Below are 20388 nucleotides of genomic sequence, written 5' to 3' on the forward strand. Positions count from 1 at the left end.
TCCTCCATGATCAAGAAAAAACGTCTGAAAACACACTTTAGGACAGATGAAACTGTCGAGCAACAGGAAGCACATGGTCAGTCAGATTTAGAGTCGTTGTTGGAGGGACCTCTGCTGGAAATTAAATGTAGTGCATACATGTAGTGAACCAAATGTTCAAGTTTTATACAGGACATTTCTTTGTTTGGATCTCATTATTTTGTAACTAGTGAAAAAAAATGCATGGCCGGATAAAAGTAAAATGTGTTGTAAGTACTTTTATTATTTATATTAATCAGATTTGGCGCTAACGAGGTAAAAAAAAAATGCCTCTACAATAATTCAATTTTTTTTAATAGCAGTGTAAAAAGTCATCCAATTTATTTAATGGCTTTGGTTTAAATTTAAGAATGAACCATTATATAACAACATAATTTAGTACGTTAAATTAATAACATGAAAATTTAGTTTTTATTTAGCTTATGGCGTTCAAACCTATATCACATCCTCTCTTCTGAGGGACAAAAAGGACCTTATTTTCAAGTTTCTTTCTTCCATGTAATGCTGAAATTTGTGCTTAATTTGATTTATTTGGGAATAATATCAGTGCCTTTGTTTAGATCATCTCTGTTATCTAGCATGTCTAGCAGAATAATTGCCAATGTTGTTATTAGCTATTGTCAGTTGACATTTTTGGTAAGACAAAATCTGACTGACATTTTTCACATAACCTTTATTTTGAATTACAATTCAGCATTGTCATCTAAAAAAGAAATGGTGAATTCCTAGCAAACAATCTTATTTGCTGTGTAATTCACAACACAACATACAATTTAGACTATAGCTAGGCCTACTGTATGCTGTGTTGAAAATATATCACAGAGTCTCAGTTTTACTGACTGGAACTGATTTATGTTTATCTTGATTTTAGGGAATTTTTACAAACTGTTTTCAGCCAGTCATATATATATATATATATATATATATATATATATAGATATAGATAGATAGTAGCTAGTAGATAGATATAGATATATAAGATATATATTGATATACAATCAAAATCCCTCAGTCTACAGTCATATTTTTATTCCATAGCTCATGATATATCTCCAGTTAGATTGAAATATCTCACACAGATAAGTCTATATTGATAGAATAATCTTGATTTTGAGGGATTTTTACAAATATCATATATATATAATTATAGATATATATATATATGATAGATATATATATCATATAGATAGATAGATAGATATAGATATAGATATAGTAGATCTACATATAGATATATAGATATATTATCAGTCTGACAGTCATATTCATTATTCCATAGCTCATGATAACTGCCTGATCTCCAGTCCACCCTGAGTCCATAAGAGCTGTGTGCACATACTTGTTCCACTGACACAGATTTGGCTAGGCATGCATAAATTAAGTAGAGCAAAACCCATGGACTGGAATCGCAGGTATCTGTTGCAAAACCCAAACCTAGACTCTACCTCAAAACATTGTGTCTTATCCACAGCCAGAAGGGCCCAGGGTAACATCCTCACAAACAAATGTTCCTGCTCATACAGATTTCATTTACTTCCCACCTTTCATGAACAATGTGTCAATATTGTCAATAACAGTAAAACAGATCTCATCAGAGACATCAAAGATGCCTACAACACCCTTTTTGACAGAGAGGAACTTCTTTCACAAATAAGTGAAATAATTATATTTTAAATATATAATAATTGAAATAATTATTTCACTTAATTCACAAAACTATATCCACATTTCTTACTAATAAAAATTAGGGCTGTCAACAGAATAAATAAAAAAATATATGCAATGACTCTTTTGAATTTCACTCAGAGAAAGTGAGAATGAAAATGAAACTTCCGGGAAAAAAGACAGAAAGAAAAACAACTTTGAACTGAAAAGCAAAGTATAGTAGAGAATTGTGCTCTGAATGCTCCACATGCCTTAACCTTTTTAAAAACATCTGAAACGTTTTCAGTCCAAAATCTGTCATTAGAGAGAAAGCCTGACCAAATACAGTATACGTACTTGTTTACCAGAACTGCCCCCTGTTGGTTGAACAAGATGTTGTTCTGTTTATAAATTGTAAAGTTCATAATGTTCCATTTTTTCCCCCTAATATTATCTACTGATATTAAATTTCTACTACCCTATAGATTTTTTGGACCAGGACATGCTGGAGGGATGTGAGATGTCCTACCCTGGTTACTGTCAATAGGCCCTATAATATTTAATAAAGCTATATTTATTATTAGTTATTAATACTTCATAAAGAGATACTTAATGTGTTGAATGGGAATTAAATGGAGGAAAACGGAGATCCGTTGTAACCCTCTGTGAAGTGAAAAACATATGCGCCCAACGTGGGGCTCGAACCCACGACCCTGAGATTAAGAGTCTCATGCTCTACCGACTGAGCTAGCCGGGCTGATGGAAATCAGGTGTAAAATACACAATAAAAACTAGTGATACACAACCAAAATACGGGGATATTTTGAAAGTAAATGACTCAAACTAAAACTGCCACAATATTAAATATGCATACACCTGTCCACTCTATGTATTTGTTTTCATTATTATTATTATTTTTCTCCGCTAGCTTTTCGGTGAATTTAACATGTCAAGACAGCAGGTGGTGCCCAAACCTCACACCAGTAAGTTAAATGTCTCGTCTCATTTATCTAGTCTAGTATGACTCGACGACTTTTGTAATGTATTTTTAGTTTCTCTTTTATCTCTGTGTAGTTGCCTGGACGCCTAATCTGCATATCAATAAAAATTATGTGTCATCGTTTGATGCCTATATCTTTTAGTGTATAAGGAATAGACCTCAGCAGCCTAAATGGTGTTGATTAAAATATCTCTGTACCAGTACTGAACAGATACCAGGGCAAAAAGTTACTGAATAATAGAGGTCATAACTTAAAATAGTTTGTTTTTATTTATTAATCCATACAAAGCTGCAGTTTAAGGTAATGTTAGTGTGAACGTTGCGTTTGCATATAAAAATGTTTGCAACAAAATTCCAATGCTGAAAAATTTCACTTTCAATTATATTATTAAACACATTAAGTATGCTGTTGTGAGCGATATGATCATCATTTCACAATAGGAGTACTTTTTTCACGAAAACAAAAATATATAAATATAGTTATTTTTCCTCAATAGTAATTTCTGTTTTAATAATTATATTACCTAGAAGTTAGTTCTGCAGAACTGCAGACAGCAGTATTCAGGCCTGCAGCGCCTTTCAGACGTCCCGTCTTCCGAGGATAGCCCCGGATTTTGGTGTCCTGCCCCAGGCTGTGCCCGAGATGTTCCAGTTTTTACAGCACATTCAAAACACCGCGCAAATACACGGCAAAAAGCCCAACCGACATACATTATCAGAGCAATCGTGTGGTGATTATTATCACCAACAGAGGGAGCTGCAAGTCACATTACCTGAAGAACATAACCTGGACCAGAGCAGAGCACTATTATAATATATTATTATAATATATAATATATATATATATATATATATATTACTATTATTACTAATATATACCCAAATATATTACTAATATAATAATAATAATATAATAATAATAATAATAATAATAAATAATATATATATATATATATATATATATATATATATATATATATATATATATATATATATATATATATATATATATATATATATATAAAATTATCAACTAAACAATTACATATGCAGAATGCACATCCTTTGGGCTCAAAATGAGCTTAAAATGTAAAATAATTTGTCTAATTAGGGATAGCTATATTTCCAAAAAGCACAAAAATAAAATAACATTTCAAACATTAAGAAGTTGTAATAATAATAACAGAAAAACGAAAAATGTAAATTACAATTGGTGTTAAAATATTAATTAATCATATGTTCTCACATCTATTTTTTTTTGTAAAGTCATTATGCTTTTGTAACGTTTCAATTATGCTGTAATATAATCTGTTTTGATTTGTTTGCTAGTTGCAGTGTTTACTATTTTTCATAATAGTACCCACAATTTTAGAACCCAAAACAATTAAAAAAGAAAAACATATAAAAATGTATTGTCCCCATTTTTTAATTAGATAATAGCAATTGAGATTTCAATAATATTTTGACCACTGAACTATAATGTTTCCATCTTAAAAATCTGGTCATGTTTCCAGAGTGACAGCATTCAGGCCCGAAGTCTCAAATGGGAAGTTAGTCCCGCAGTTTCAGATGATAAGCAGGTCTGTGTTTTTTACGGATGTAATGCAAAATACAGTTCTGTCATTTGAATCTTTGAGTTATTTGGTAAGGCGTACTGGTCCATGTAGCATCTGTTGTGTTTGTAATGTAAGATGTTCTGAATAGTAAAACTATTATTGTCCTTTAAAGTATCTCTGAATTTAACTCTGCAATCCCTTGTCAGTAACTGTGAAGAATTAGCATAACCACAGTGACACAATTTTTCCATACAAAACATCCTACGTTCCTGTAGAAGACACTGAAACAGTTATTCAAATTTCCCTAACAGTTTGGGAAACTCAGTTCTCTGTCCTGCTGTGATGTTAATCAGCGGTATATTGTCTGTTAGCCTGGCCTGCGCTGCTGCTCTGGGATGTAATATTACACTGGACTGTGCTGCTGTTCTCTGCTGTTTTATCACTGGGAAATTGAGTCAGACTCAAATGAATCTGATTACATTTCCCTTTATTTTCTCACAGCTGCCTAGCCAGCTAGCTGTGGCAATTGACCAAGGTGTCGGTTAGCATCTAAATGATAGCTAAAACAGATTAACATAAAGTCACGTTTGTTTGAAATGTTTCATTATACATTAACATACTGATCAATAATGCACAATGAAAAAAAATGCTTTCTGTCTAGTGTTATCTTTCTTTCTTTCTTTTAAAATTGTCCACAGCCCACATACTATATTAATATAATATAACAATATATCAATTTATAAATAAGAAATTGTGCTATTTTATTTTGACTAATTTATCTCATTTACAGAAAAGAAAAATTCAAAAGCATCCTGCAGAACGTCCCTGGTCCTTTAGGAGGCTGCAGCCCACAGGTTGACAAGCACTATAATTCATAGTTTTCAGTCATGTGACTGGCTCGAAGTCGTGGAGGGCCAAACATCCATAGAACTGCAGCACAAGCCTGTCAATTTTTCATCTGCTTCCAATCCACAAATATTTAGATCACCTCTCAAAAGAATAAAACTAAGATATGTGAACGAAATGCAAGTTTTGGCCATTTGCAATCCATATAAGCAATCCATATAAGCACCCGCCACAATATTTCAATCACTAACAACCGCAGGACATTCTAAAACGTTTAATGTGAAAAAAACTTAAAGTGCCTTAATGTATTAAAACAGTTTTATTAATAGATCAAATTCAGTATACACATTATTGATGATGCATACTTTATACAGGCAAGAATATGAAAGTAATGAGCTAAATGGTTGTTTTCTTTATAATGGTTTTTCCGTGGAAACATTTTTTTATGCATTGCTTGTATATTCAGGGTTCATCTGTTTGCCTGTACAAAGTATGCATCAATGTGTATTTTAATATCACTGTCTTACTGTATTACTACTTAATGCAAACCTCATAAAAATAACTTGCGGCCAGTGGAGGAAATCCTCTTTTTGGCCTCCAGGTGGGCGTTCCTGTGAGGGTGTGACTTCACGTGAAAACTATGAATTGCATATTTTGCTCTGTTTTCTCAATCCTGAAACTGGCTAATGCAGGTTAGCTACATAAAAGCAGACATCATGATTTTGTTTAATATGGCTTAGACCGCTTTATTCCACTGTGGTCTTCCATTCGTTAAACACCTGAAAAAGCCTTATTGACCATTACAAAGGTGAACGTCACAGCAAAATGGCACTGTTTGGTAATATTCCTGGGCAATGAAACCATGATAGAAACCAAGCAATTACAAGGCTTACATGATGAAACAAATTCATAACAGAGATATCAAATGTAAACAATAAAAAACTGAAATGTGGACCACCGTACTCCTGCAAAATGTGTCTAGTTTAATTTCTGGTTAACGTCACATCATGTAATCCTCTATGCGTCAACAACTTGCATTCATGATGAAATGTACATGTTACACGTAATACAATCTGACATAGACAAGATGAGTAATCAAAAATATATAAGTGAATAAAAATATAAATAAATGGATTAAAAAAAAGTTAAGATTTCTCCCAACCATGCAAATTAAATACAGAGGTGCAGCAGTGCAGATCTCCGATGTGTTGTCTAGAAGATACGTCACCGGCCCCGGTCAAATGAGATTATCTTCTCAAATCCGTCCACACAATCCAATGAGTGCAGCTCTCAGAAAAAGGCTGGATTGGTGTGTTCAATGACGCAGCGTTTACAATGACGTTTGACAAAGCGCAGCGCCTCCAGTGGCACGTCACAGTCCTGTACATTCAGCAGCTGAAGGTCGAAGCAGTTTGCCGCCACCACCTGCAGCCCACGGCCCGTGATGCTCTCGCACGACTTCAGACTCAGTCTCTTTAGGTTGAATGAGTTTAGTGCAAGCTGCTCCAGGCCGGCGTCTGACACCAACGGGCACTTCCCAATGTCCAGGGACTTGAGCTTGAGGCAGTTCTTGGCAAGGTGCTCGACGCCGTGGTCTGTCAGTCCCTCGCAGCCACGAGCGTTCAGGTAACGCAGTCTGTTGCAGTATTTAGCTATGTAACGCACACCCACGTCTGTGATGCGGCCGCAGTGCGCTATGCTAAGGTAGCGCAGGCGGCCCTCTAGTTTAGCAATCTCCCGCAGGCCAAAGTCACTGATGAAGCGGCAGTCGCTGACACTGAGCTCCCGCACGGACGGGCAGTAGATGACTAAGAAGCGCAGGCCTTCGTCAGTCAGGCGCACGCAGCGCCGCAGGTAGAGGTGGGTGAGCTGAGTGCAGTGGGCAGCAATGGTGTGCAGGCCTTCGTCTTCCAAAGCAAAACAGTCAGTCATGTCAAGATAGCGGATGGAGATCTGCTGCCCATGAAGAGGGGAGAGTTTGACGGACACGTCCTGTGTCAGGCTGATGCAGGTCACCTTAGAGCACCCTGCAGAGAGCAAAGACAGAATTATAGAAGAATATTAACTGAATAAGGCTATACGATTTACAGTAGTCAAAAACATTTTCCCTTGCGTTTTTAAAAAGTTTCACGTATACACGACAACGTTTTCAAAACAATCCGCGTTTACACGTATAAGCGAAAACAGTCAAAAACACTGCGTTACATATGCCAGGCCAGTAGTTGGCGCTAACACCTTGTTAGTAAACAGTACCTGTAGGGAAGTGAGGATTATATGTTATATATGATGCGTCTCCACTGTTGGTTGTTACATCAAAGACTACAGAATACTCTTAAAGTCTTAAAGGGACTTTGGTTATATTGGTGAAGTAAATCCACAGTTTTCTGAAGAAGCATTAGCAAACTCTTGAGCAGCAACAACAGTACCATGTACTCCTCCATTGTTGTGTATGTTTGTTCGCGCTTGCCTTTAAAATGTCTACATACCTAGCACATATTACAAAAAAAAAAAAACCTAACACGTACTATGCACGCGCATGACATCACCGTTTTCAAATATTCCTGTATTGGGTGTTTACATGGAAACAATAATGGTGGCGTTTTCAAAAACTTGCACTTTGAAACCCCTTTTTTTTTAAAAATGTGTGTTTTCAGTCCCCAAAACGCTGTTGTCATTAAAACGAACAGTCAAAATGCATAAAAAGTTTCCCATTTTTGGTTGTAAACAGCCCCTAAAACTTAATCTGGACTGTTTTAACTGCACACACAATATGTAATATTCAAAACCTCATTTGAAACATTTAACCAAAACTTTGTATTTGAAGTGTGCAATTTATCTGCTTCTAGCATTAGAATATTACAGTGGGTATAGAAAAGAATCACCCCCTTTAAAATAATTACATTTTGTTTCTTTGTAGCCTGAAATGAAGACGGACAAAGTTTTTTTTATCCAGCTGTATTTACTCAGTGCAACTTATAAAATCCATGTGAAAGATATAACACCAACATGTCAGACAAAAAAAAAAAAAAACAGGATCACTCGCTGTGTCTCATTTTGAAGGCTGCATCCTCTGGAGTGTCCTCAACCCAGAATTAAACGAGATGGCCTTTGTAGGATGGGTGGAAAAGGAAACAGGAAGTATCACGTTGCTATGCCAACACATTTATAGTGTAATTGCGCTCTCACACTAGTTAAATGTACTATACCAGAGGGTTAAACAAATGAACAATTTCTCGCCTTCCTAGCAAAGCACTGTTCTCAACATATAAAAATCACTAAACACTTGTAATCCTGTTTACCACATACCAACTGAGTTAATACAACTTAAAAAAGAAGAACTTGAAAATACTTATATTTAAACACTATATATTCGCTTGTGTGTAATGCTACATCTGCTGGCGCCGGCCTTTTTTTAAAAATAAATAACTGGTATATACGGCGACGCAAAGAAAATGTGGGTTATCTGTAGCAGCGAAAGATACACCTCATGCATCCTCCGAATTCCTGTGAAAGAAGGTTGCATTCGGAGTGTCGTACTTGCTTTTCTGAAATGAGACAGCCTCGATGACGTATGCAGTCTTCGAAATGAGAGACAGCTACTTTTTTTTTTGAAGTTTGTCTGCGTTGTTTAGTTATTGATCCTTCGCAGCTACTTGACTTTCAGCTGTGATCAGCTGTGGTCATTTTGATTAGCTCAGCATGAAAAGAGCTTTCCTGGAGCATCTCAGTCCTTGGTAGTGCTACTGAAGCAAACAAGGCTTTATCAATGCCTAGAAGCACAGTGAAGTCTATAATTAAAAAAGAGGAAGGTATTTGGTACAACACAGACCCTCACTGGATCAGGTTGTCGCTGTAAACTGGATGAAAGTGTCAGGAGGAAACTGGTCAGAGAGGCTACCGAGAGGCCTACAGCAACTCTGAAGCAGTTGCAGGAATTTATGACAAAGACTGGTCATTTTGTGTGTGACAACAATATCACACATTCTCCACAAATGTGGCTTGTATGGGATGGTTGCAAGAAAAAAAAGCCACTCATCAAGAAAGGCCACATGCACTCACGACTGAGGTTTGCCAAAACCTACCATTAAGATATCTTTCACTTGGAAGTTATAAGTTACCCTGAGTAAATACAGCTGGATAAAACAAAAACTGTGTCCGTCTTCATTTCAGGCTGCAAAGCAACAAAATTTGATTGTTTTAAAGGGGAGTGATTCTTTTCTATACCCACAATGAATAGCACAAATAATAAATATTAATTATATTTTATACAATCCATATATAGTTATATATATATAATGTAATTATATTTATAAATAAAAGGTTACTCTAGTTCTGTCTACAATATTTAATGGATTACCCTTAAGCAATTATATTACATTTTAATATAGATTTAAAATATTGTTAATTATTTAAATTCATATAATATAAATATAATATAACAAATATAAACTTTGGAATTAATATATTAATATACATGTTTGTTTTGTTTTGTTTTGTTTTGTTTTTGTTTGTTTTAATATATTAGTTGATATCTCCTTGCATACTTTCACCTCCAGGCACTCATATAGATTTTAACATTAAAAAGCTGTCACACATTGGTGTTTTTAAAGATGTAGCCCCTCTAATAATGTTTTTATATATATATATATATATATATATATATATATATATATACACCTGTAATATAATTATGCTCTCACATAAGGTCATAATATACATATTATATAAATATTATATATCCACTGATATATTTTTGTATCTTTCTGGAGTACCCTTAGTTTTTTTCTTATTTGAGAAATAGTTGCGCTCTTGCATAATACTTTTTTCTTCAAAAAAAATTTCAATTTTTATTTTTTTTTACTTATATTGTCTCTGCATGTTAAGCTGGCATAGGAGAAAGTATTTTAACAAAAAATGCACATTTCAGCTTTAAACTATGTCTTTGAAGATAACTTATAGGGACAGCTTTGACCGTTATGAAAAAGGAAAATTCAAAAACATTTCTTCAGAACCATGTGTATGTGATGATTTTATTCCCAAAAGACTGAAGACATTTTCATGTTGTCAGATGCACATGAAAAGAAACACCAAATGTGTTTTTACAGGAATCACAGAAGAAAGCCTTGATGTGAAACATGCCATCTGAGAAATGTATCCACTCTGCTGTCTGGTCTTCACCTCTGTCATCTGATTTAACTTATGAAACACCGACAATCAGACAAACAAAAGACTTTACAGTAGAACTAAAGCTGAAGGTTATTGCAGAATATCTAAAGAACCTGAAAATGGCAGCGGAGGGTTTGATTTAAACCCTGGAGAGACATCTGAAAGGAGTTATATCAGGAGGAGTGGGGGATGGGATCGCCCCACTTCTCCTTTAGGAGCACATTGAGAATGCAGTGCTCCAGTCCAACGGCAGAGGGACCCCAGCCGGACCCCTGCACTCACACATAAAAAACAACACGCTTGAACAGGAAGTGCAGCGCAGGAAGTTGAAAATAAAACACCAGGGAAGAGACTTGAGGACATGAGTAGGAGTATTATTTTCTGACATACTCCTTCACTAAATCCTAAACTGTAAACTTCTATATGGTCCTCTGTGAAATATAATGCTTCTAACAAATACAGATAAAAGGTTGCCAGGTAAAGTCATTAAAAACATGAACAGATAAAACTATATAAATATGCTATAATATATATATACTAACTGGACAAATGGATTTATGGATATATTAATATAAAAGGTACTTTTTTATAAATGATTTAAAGTTATATGCACTTGAAATAGTCTGACGTTATAGCTATTCATTTTATAGAAAAACACAGTTGATCATTGATTCTCTAAATTGGGGTAGCAGATTTTCCCTAAGCACCTTAAAGTCAGAGGTCCTGGTTCTGCTTGGGCTTATGTTTCTTTTGGGAAGTATATAGAGCACAGACAGAATGCCAGAGCTATAATACATTTTCCAGCTTTTCCAAGAGGAAAAACTGGATATTTCAGAATAATCTCTGTGAGAAAAAAAAGACTCAACTGTCTTCTGTGACAACAAAGCAGGTGAAGCACAGGCTGTTTGGCTCAGAGTCAGGAAGTCATTTATACAGCTGAATAAAAATCCTTCTGTGTTTTCAGAGAGTTTGTAGACCAACACAGCTACATTACTGACATGTTTTATTGAGAATGTCAAATTAATTATGATTGTGTTAGTACAGACTCCAGTACTTTATACGTTAGTTTATACTAGGCCTGTCGTAGTAATCAATATATCGACTTATGGCACAATATATGTGACCCTGGACCACAAAACCAGTTTTAAGTCGCTGGGGTATAATTGTAGCAATAGCCAAAAAAACAATGTATGGTTCAAAATTATAGATTTTTCTTTTATGCCAAAAATCATTAGGGTATTAAGTAAAGATATTCTGTAAATTTCCTACCGTAAATATATCAAAACTTAATTTTTGATTAGTAATATGCATTGCTAAGAACTTTATTTGGACAACTTTAAAGGTGATTTTCTCAGTATTTTGATTTAATTGATCACTATTTTAATGATTGCTTCCTTCCTTCCTTCCCTTTTTTTTTTGGTAGCTGGGTAACCCCGCCCAATGTGAAATCTCATTGGTCCAAAATCCTGCTATAACTGTACATTAAGCATTAAATATCTTCTGATTGACTGAGCTATTGGGTCTCATATGGTCAGCAACTGTTTAGGACAGAAATACTAATAATACAACCAAACATTATCACTCAAGATAAATTACCTGAAACATCTAGGTGTTCCAAGTTGGGGCAGCGTGACACCACCTCAAACACGGCCTCGTTGGACACGTTGTAACAGCCGGCCATCTCTAAGTGACGGAGTTCTGGGCAGCACTGTGCCACTGTGTACAGTCCTCGATCGGTCAACCTCCGACAACCACTGACCACCACTGTCTCCAGGGTCAGACACACATTGGGGGTGTCCTGGCACAGTCTGCGAGTGAGAACCCGAAGCGCGCGGTCCACATGTAGCACATCTCCCATCAGACGAATAGTCCTCCATAAGCGAGGGTCCCATGCCAAGTTGTACCAGCGACGGCAAACACGGGCGCACTGACACAGCTGGTTGGTGGCCAGGTGTGTAAAGATCTGTAGGAAAGCATGGTCAGGAAGGATGTCGATGGGCGCCCCCTGCTGGTCCCTCGGCTGCCGCAGGCTCCTTTGTGGATGGGTGAGGGAAGTAGGTGGTGTGTGGACCATGGCGATGGTTTCCGTGCCGAACGTGGAGGAAGATGTGGAGGAGCCATTAAGCACGCCTGGAGATGAATGAGGTGGCAAAATCAGAGCTGGACTTGGCGTACTCACTGTTCGCATGCTAAGGTCCGAGTCTGGGAAGAGGGGAAATAGAAAAACAGACAGGAAAGAAATAGAGAGAAAGACAAGAACACACTATGATATTGCACTCAAACCACTCTGAGAACATCATTATGTAACACAGACAAGTTGTTGAAATAATTTAAACAAATCGCAGTCTTTCCTTTCCAAATCATTTCCTCAGTTAATGCATTGACTTTCTGCTCAAGCGATGTACTTGGCTTCATCTCGCAATGATGACTGAGGTAGAAAGTGTTTCATAGCTTTAAGAAAAATGACTCTGGCACTCTTGTTGAAATCTAGCATGTACACACGGCCTGCAAAAACCACATTCATATACTAATATCCCGTGAATTTCTTCCACTGCAGGATCTTGCCTGATCCATGCCTAATATCACTGACATATAATGTATCTGGGCTTATTTAGTCCTTCCCAAACCATCAGGGCAGTAATGACTGCATGAGGATCAAGGGTTACCAAGCTTTTATTATTCCATTTGATTAAACTGCTTAACCGCAATATGTATTGTTCAGCAGAACTCAAGCCATAAGTCTGTTATTTCCATTAATTTATGGGCATGATGACCCCATTGTTCCCTTTGACAGATGTTTCAGTCTCCTACAGTTTCACAGTGTGCTGTGTAAACAGCAGAATGTGATCATATGGCATATATGAGGAATATGCTTCTATTGATGAGAATGCATGCTGGCACAATGATAAATCAAGTCTTTAAACACTGCCTTCATGAAGATCACAAGCCTCATTTATAAAATGTTGAGTATAAACCGTCATAAATTTGTTCTAAGATGATTTCTCAAAAGTGCGTAAGTGCGATTGAGAGAAAACGAACGTGCACACAATAACACGTGTGTACGCCTCTCTTCCAGATGTGACATTTATAAATTGCAATTGATCTTGAAATTGTGCGCAGCTGACTGGTGTCAGATCTTGAGAATGATGAGCACAAAGAAAAAAATAAATAAATAAATAAAAAATACACTTCACTGAGTCTGAAATTGAGGTCCTGCTGGCGGAGAGGTTCGTGCGGGATGCTTTTTATTTAATAATGTGTAATTATTTTGTGGACAAACAATGTGTGTTTGGTTATATTTTTTCTATTGACTATTATCAAAATTACTACTTCTAGAAACAACAGAAATAATAACAACAACAACAACAATAATAATAATAATAATAATAATAATAGCCTAATAGTAATTATAAAACAATAAGGTTTCAAAAAGTAAGAATAAACTACGAATTCAAGTCAAATTTTCAGTCATCTTCTAACAAGTGAGCCATCCTACTTTTAAAATCAAATGCTATGACAATGTGATAATGCTATGATAAAAGTTTAGTATCACGAAATTCTTGCAAAACTTGTGAAAACTTGTAACTTCTTGAAAAATTGGACTATTCATATCATAATAAAATAAATTATTACACGATTATGGTCTCCGGTCTGAAAAACCTGCATGAAAAACCTGCATTTCTTTATATTTACACAGTTTACTAATGCTGCTCAAATGTGCCATTAATGTACTGACACAAAAATATATAGTGTATTTTATACAAATATAACTGATGTAAATGACAAAAACAAAGTTTAAGGGTGTTGTCTCTATTCATTTTCATACAAGCAAAGCAGATGTTATAAATAAAAACAGTTAACAATGTTATTGAATAGAATATATTAAAACTGTTATTGCACAGCATAGGCTTATTCTAATAGGCCAAACAGACAAAACAGTCGGAGATGCATTTATGCATTTTTGTTTTTCTATTTTATGCATTAGTAGTAAATCAAGACTTTGCAAGTTCTCTTGTAAAATAAATTAATAACAAAAAAACATGGAATAAACTGTGTACAGAAAGCGAGTAAAGGAATCTCAACATTAGGCGTCTAAAAAGATCAGTTTAATCTCGTAAAAACTCCTGTTAATAAAAAATCTGACTACACTGCACAGTTGATCTCTTGCACTGCATCTTTGTTGTTTATGATGAATTTAGTGCTTGCACGTACACCGCTTTTATTATTATTGCAGCTTAATTTTCAAATAGCTGCAGTAATCTGACTTTGCCACAAGGAAAAGTGCGTATGCCTGCACATACCATGATGTGACGGTAAGTACTTTTCCACGTCAAAGACTGTTTTTATAAATATGGACGTTGCCATGGATTTTAGCGTACGCACACTCTAAGATCAAATCTGTGTGTACGCACGTTTTATAAATGAGGCCCCAGATCTCTACAACACCACAACATGTTCAAGCCCATTGATCGACAAAGAAAAAATTAAATTCCAGTTCCAGTTCCAATTTCCATTATATTATATTATATTATATTATATTATATTATATTATATTATATTATATTATATTATTATAGACAATATAATTTCAATAAATCAATATAATCTTTTTTCAATCACAGCATGAATTTCTAAATGACTTAAACAACAACACTTAAACAAAAACGTGGTAACATATTTCATTAATTATCATGTGTATGAAAAATGCATAATGTTTATATTTAGTTATATGTTGTCATATGAGTAACCCATCTAACCAAAATATGTTGCAAGAACGTTTTGCTTACGTTCAGATTAAGTTATGAAAAGTTTATTTCTGTAATTTTACAAAACATTCCAAATGTTTTGGGTTGTGTATATGTTAAGGGGAACATTCCATTTTATAATTTTGCAAACATTACTTATTAATGTTCTCTAAATATTCTGAAAAAAGGTGAATGTCCAACTAAAACATTTCAGGAAAAAAAAAAAACCTTCCATGAATGGTCTGTAAATAATATTTTTGTTCTAACGTTTTAAGAACATTATTAAAGACAAGATCACTTAAAATGAACATTCTACTAACGTTTTTGGAATAATGTTTCTTCATTATTTGGAGAGAACCTTGCCAGAACATTAGGTACATTTCTCATAATGTTCCCTGTTCGCTGGGAACCAGTTAGTCTCACGGTCAGTTCTAAGCTGTGTTTGTTTCATTACAAAGATGCAACTCATTAGAATCATTCATTCAGGATCCAGACTATATTTTCCGCTGTATGTTTTTCATTTCTTAAAAAGAACCGCTCTTTAAAGTAATTCGTTCTGGAATCGCACTATACTGACAGTGTTGAACGTTTGTGAAAAAGAACAGGCTCATAAATGTCATTTATTGGGGAATCAGACTAGACTGGTCACGCTCTCTATTCAGCAGTGTTTTAGTATTTCAGTACATACAAGAGGAAGAATGCTTGACATTCAATTTTGGTATTTTTTTAAATCATAAATAGATTTTCTATAGGACTAGTTATTTTCTAACTTTAATAGAAAAGTAAATACAAAATGCTATCAGAAATAAAAAGCAGTAAGGACAAAACCACCACACAGCTAAAAGTGCCAGAAGGGAATATAGTGAGTGAGACATTTAGCTTTGATTGAAAGGCTTCAGCCACCACATTCACAAACTTAAGTCCTTAGAGCAGCCAAAGTCCCATAATGTTATGGGGAGCCACTACAGTTGGCAGTAGAAGCAGAAGCAGAAGCCAGTTACGGTTTAATGTCACCACTAGAGACAAAGAATTGGAAGTGGCCTTGCAGGCTGGCACTGAGCCCTGACTCACACGCTAGATTATTGCCCTCACTACCATCTGAATTACACTGCCATGAGGAGATGCTATTTCCTTGCATAGCTAATGCAAAACATTAGCTCCTAATTGAACAAACAGTAGAAGGAGCTTGTGCTGGTCATTTTCAAAGCTATAATATCAACCCAGTATAGAAAAACCAGTATAGCTGATTTGACATAGTTTAATTTATGCTCATTAGCTTGTCCAAACTGATTGATCAGCCAAATTATCAGCTGGTCGAACTGGTTTTGACCTGGACCTTCCTGCCGTCTTATCAGAAGACTACAACTGAATTTGCTTCTATTTTGCATTATTTTTTGCATTACAAATAATATTATCAGCATTATAATTTGAGTGAAAACAATGAATTTCTGATTTGTTTTCCTTTTGTTTTAATGACAAAGCCAGCTGCTTGAACCCCATGACATGTTTTAAACCTTATGATCACGTTCTCCAGCATCTTGAAAATAATCCAATGAGCATTTGACCATCTGTCCGTCCACATGGTCAGTGTCACTATGTTGCTCCCCATAAATCTGTGAAAGAATACTGGAGTGCATGTCTGAAAGTTGTACATGGGTTTTAACCACCAAGGCATGTCTTGCTCAATTTATCTTGCTAAATGAAGTGTAAAGTTGCCTTTTGTCAGAACTCAACAGGAGGCTTAAAGAACATTTCCTGAGTTAACAGTTTATACACTCAAATACATAGATTGTTCTCTTTGACAGATTGAATAAACAGTAAAGCAGCAACCGTAATCAGGGTGCCAGTGTCTGTTTCACACATTCATAATAATGCATTACTCAAGCACACAATGGGATTTCAGCAGTTTAAAGCTATGTGGACTAAGGGCTGGAGAGTGTATGTCAGGCTGCTAAGAACAGGATTAAAAACCTACTAATCCTCCATTAGTTTTAAATCAATGGCTCATCTGTGAAACCTCCACAAGAGTGGCTGCGCACCAGTCTAATGACCACAAACATATGGAGAAACCTGCTTCTTATGCTTCATTTTCAGACAGTTTCTTACAGTCCATCTTGAATATATATTGTTTAGCATTAAAGAATTTCTAGTAATGTTTGCAATGTAGGATTTCTTTCCTTTTAAGCCTCCAAGTTTTATTTGCTCCAGTTATTTTCTTCTAAATCCCCCCAAACTTCTGGATTAAAGGAGTAACTTGGCCAAATTTAACCCAAAACCACAAATAATGCCACACGAGCCATAATTACATCAAGCCACAAATTGTATCTCATTTTTGCATTTATTTTAAGACTGTTCCATGCCCATTCTGGTCACAATCTAATGAAAATGAGGTGAAAACATGAAACTTGAAGCTGAACAAAAACATTATTAATGTCAATGTACAACTTAAACGGTTTTTCCTACAAATCATTGGTAGTCGAACCTTGAAAAATGTGAAATACCTTTGTGCTGTTTGTTTGAATTGTTTAGGGGTTGTCTCTTTACTCTTTTCAGCAGAGAGGTGAAGTCCATCAATCGTGCATAATAGACAGTGGATTGGTATTCCAGGCAGGTGTAATGAGGGTCTCAGACATTAAATTATTCCAGAGACAAGATGCAAACTAGCCTTTTAATCCACTGACAAATACCTGCTCTGACAAAAGAAAAAAAAATGTAGACAAAAACAAAGCCTCCAATGTTTTAAAGCAAAAAGCCCTGTTTGAATAGGCATGTTTTAATTCAGCTTTGCAACCCAAGTAACACAGTTTACCTTTCCCAGCATTTCTTTCAAATCTCTGATCAAAAATAACAGGGAGATGGGATACGTCTTAAGCCTTTGATTATGAAATGGCACATAAAAAAATTGCTTAGCTTGATGATTTTGATATTTAATTTCAATTATTAAATGAAATATACCAGTCACAAAATATTTAAAGAGACAGTTCAAAACAAAATGAAACATTTGTCATCATTTAGTCATTCAGTGTGGTCTAATGTTGGTTTGGAACCCTACTGAATGACACAAACGTAAATAAATGATGACAAACATTTTTAAAAGTATCTTCTTTTGTGCTCTGCAGATGACAGAACTTTCATTTTGGAGAAAACTAATGTGTGAAAACTAAAACTTGTGTGAATACAATATAAAAATGCCACTGATAATCATTAAGCCATCCTATTTCTATTTAAGACAGTGTTTATGGGCTTTAATAAAGAATCTGAATAATCAGAAATTCAAGTTTCAGCTGCAACATTCAAATAACACAAACAATTTCCAAACATTAACCGAACACAGCATTTCTGCGACTCATTCAACAAAACTCTGCCAAAGCTCTACAAAAAAACATGCAATTCATTTAAACAAAAGATTGAGAGCAAATGTTCGAAATCAGGTTGAGCTGATATAGCATCGAGATATAGGTGTAGGGAAAGATCTTTAAAAACACAGACCAAACAGTGAGCGATGAGAATGTGAGGAATGCCATTTTACCCTGTAGCTCACTTAAGCAAAGCCTGCTGTGAACTCTCAGACTCGTCACTCCTCCAGCTGTTCAGCATCCCGTCACTCACTAACCTCTGAACAACGTCAAGCAGGAATGTGTTTCTGCACACCTCTATAATTCAAGACGACGCTGCTCATGTGGCCCATACAAGCATTATTAATTGCACAGCTGTCAGCTCTGGGATTGATTAGTTGTTCCTCTTACAAAAGCTTCCTGCTGTTGAACTTTAAGACCTTTGTTCATAAATACTTCATAGTCTGCTTCTGAATAATCAAATCTGATCGCAAGGATACGCTATGCTCATAGAACTAACTCCTTTTGAAAACACCAAGTGGAAAAATGGCCAGAAAAGGAGGGGTTGGAAGGAATCACGCTTACAAAGTTGTGTTTCATCTCAGGAGTGATCCAGGGGTAATTGCTCGCAAATATGCCTAATGCAGATTGGTGCTTATCTTAAGACAGGACCCTTTAACCATAATCTCGGTCAAAATCTTCTACCTTTTGAAGGATGAAAATGAGATGTTTGGAGTTAGGGCTAGCTTCTATGTTTTGAGCAGACTCCAAAGTGTCTGGAGTGAGGGTGAACAGGAGGTCAGACCAACTCACTCATGTTGTTTACTCATGCACAGATGACTGCACAGCTCCACACAGGCCACTATCAGGGGAATCACTGCTAGCCAAAACGAAACATTCGGCTCCGGCAGATGCGTTAAACATGCAGTGCAGATTTCAAAACTGCAAATGCCACATCAATCAAAGTTGCAAATTTGGTATATAATCCATCTTGTTCACATTACACTGAAAAACCCTCAAGATATTTTCTTTCTCCCCCACTTCTACCTGATAGGAGAGTGTGTGAGGGGAGCAACAGCAATTTCTCCACCCAGTTCTAAGCATCTGTGACCTGTCCACTCCAAGTTTTCAATTTTATTCTCATTGGTGAGAAAAGCCCCACTCCAAGTCTGTTTCATAGCAATACTGTTACTGCTCCACTGTGTGTGTGTGTGTGTGTGTGTGTGTGTGTGTGTGTGTGTGTGTGTGTGTGTGTGTGTGTGTGTGTGTGTGTGTGTGTGTGTCGATTAAGTAAAATCATGTTTGTTCAATTTATGTACAGTTGCAAGGAGGAGTGTGTCCTTTTAGGAAAAGAATTTCTGAATTTGAAGTAGAATTGAATTAAATTTAAAGAAAGATTCAGAAAAGGTGTAGGTCTTGTATAGACCATATATTTTATAGTATATGATACAATATGTAAATATGTTTGAAGTGTATAATATGTGATATATATATATATATATATATATATATATAGACAGATAAACAGACAGACAGATAGATAGATATACAATTGTACAGGTGCTGGTCATATAATTAGAATATCATCAAAAAATTGATTTATTTCACTAATTCCATTCAAAAAGTGAAACATGTATATTATATTCATTCATTACACACAGACTGATATATTTCAAATGTTTAATTCTTTTAATTTTGATGATTATAACTGACAACTAAGGAAAATCCCAAATTCAGTATCTCAGAAAATTAGAATATTACTTAAGACCAATACAAAGAAAGGATTTTTAGAAATCTTGGCCAACTGAAAAGTATGAACATGAAAAGTATGAGCATGTACAGCACTCAATACTTAGTTGGGGCTCCTTTTCTTTGTATTACTTTTGAAATGTGGAGTGGCATGGAGTCAATCAGTCTGTGGCACTGCTCAGGTGTTATGAGAGCCCAGGTTGCTCTGATAGTGGCCTTCAGCTCTTCTGCATTCTTGGGTCTGGCATATCGCATCTTCCTCTTCACAATACCCCATAGATTTTCCACTCAGCAGCAGTCCAGTCCTT

General features: G+C 35.6%; 1 protein-coding gene and 1 non-coding gene across 5 annotated transcripts in view; both read right to left on the reverse strand.

The window, feature by feature from the left end:
- Positions 1-2367: 2367 nt before the first annotated feature.
- trnak-cuu lies at positions 2368-2440 on the reverse strand. Its single transcript has one exon. It is a non-coding gene; the product is annotated as a tRNA-Lys (tRNA).
- A 2514-nt stretch (positions 2441-4954) lies between these two features.
- Positions 4955-20388, reverse strand: part of LOC109103481 (F-box/LRR-repeat protein 7) — a 32719-nt gene continuing 17285 nt past the window's right edge. For 2 of the 4 annotated variants that reach the window (XM_042772605.1, XM_042772599.1), the window contains 2 exons: positions 11848-12453; positions 5030-7112 (listed from right to left, as the gene is read on the reverse strand). In XM_042772605.1, coding sequence (XP_042628539.1) covers positions 6376-7112; positions 11848-12453 — 1343 coding nt within the window. In that variant the 3' untranslated portion in view covers positions 5030-6375. Of the gene's footprint in view, positions 7113-11847; positions 12454-18525; positions 19532-20388 lie in introns of those variants that run through there. The other 2 variants (XM_042772620.1, XM_042772614.1) reach the window with 2 other exon arrangements.

The sequence above is a fragment of the Cyprinus carpio genome, chromosome A2 (genome assembly GCF_018340385.1).
Source record: "Cyprinus carpio isolate SPL01 chromosome A2, ASM1834038v1, whole genome shotgun sequence".
In the NCBI taxonomy this organism is placed as follows: Eukaryota; Metazoa; Chordata; class Actinopteri; order Cypriniformes; family Cyprinidae; genus Cyprinus; species Cyprinus carpio.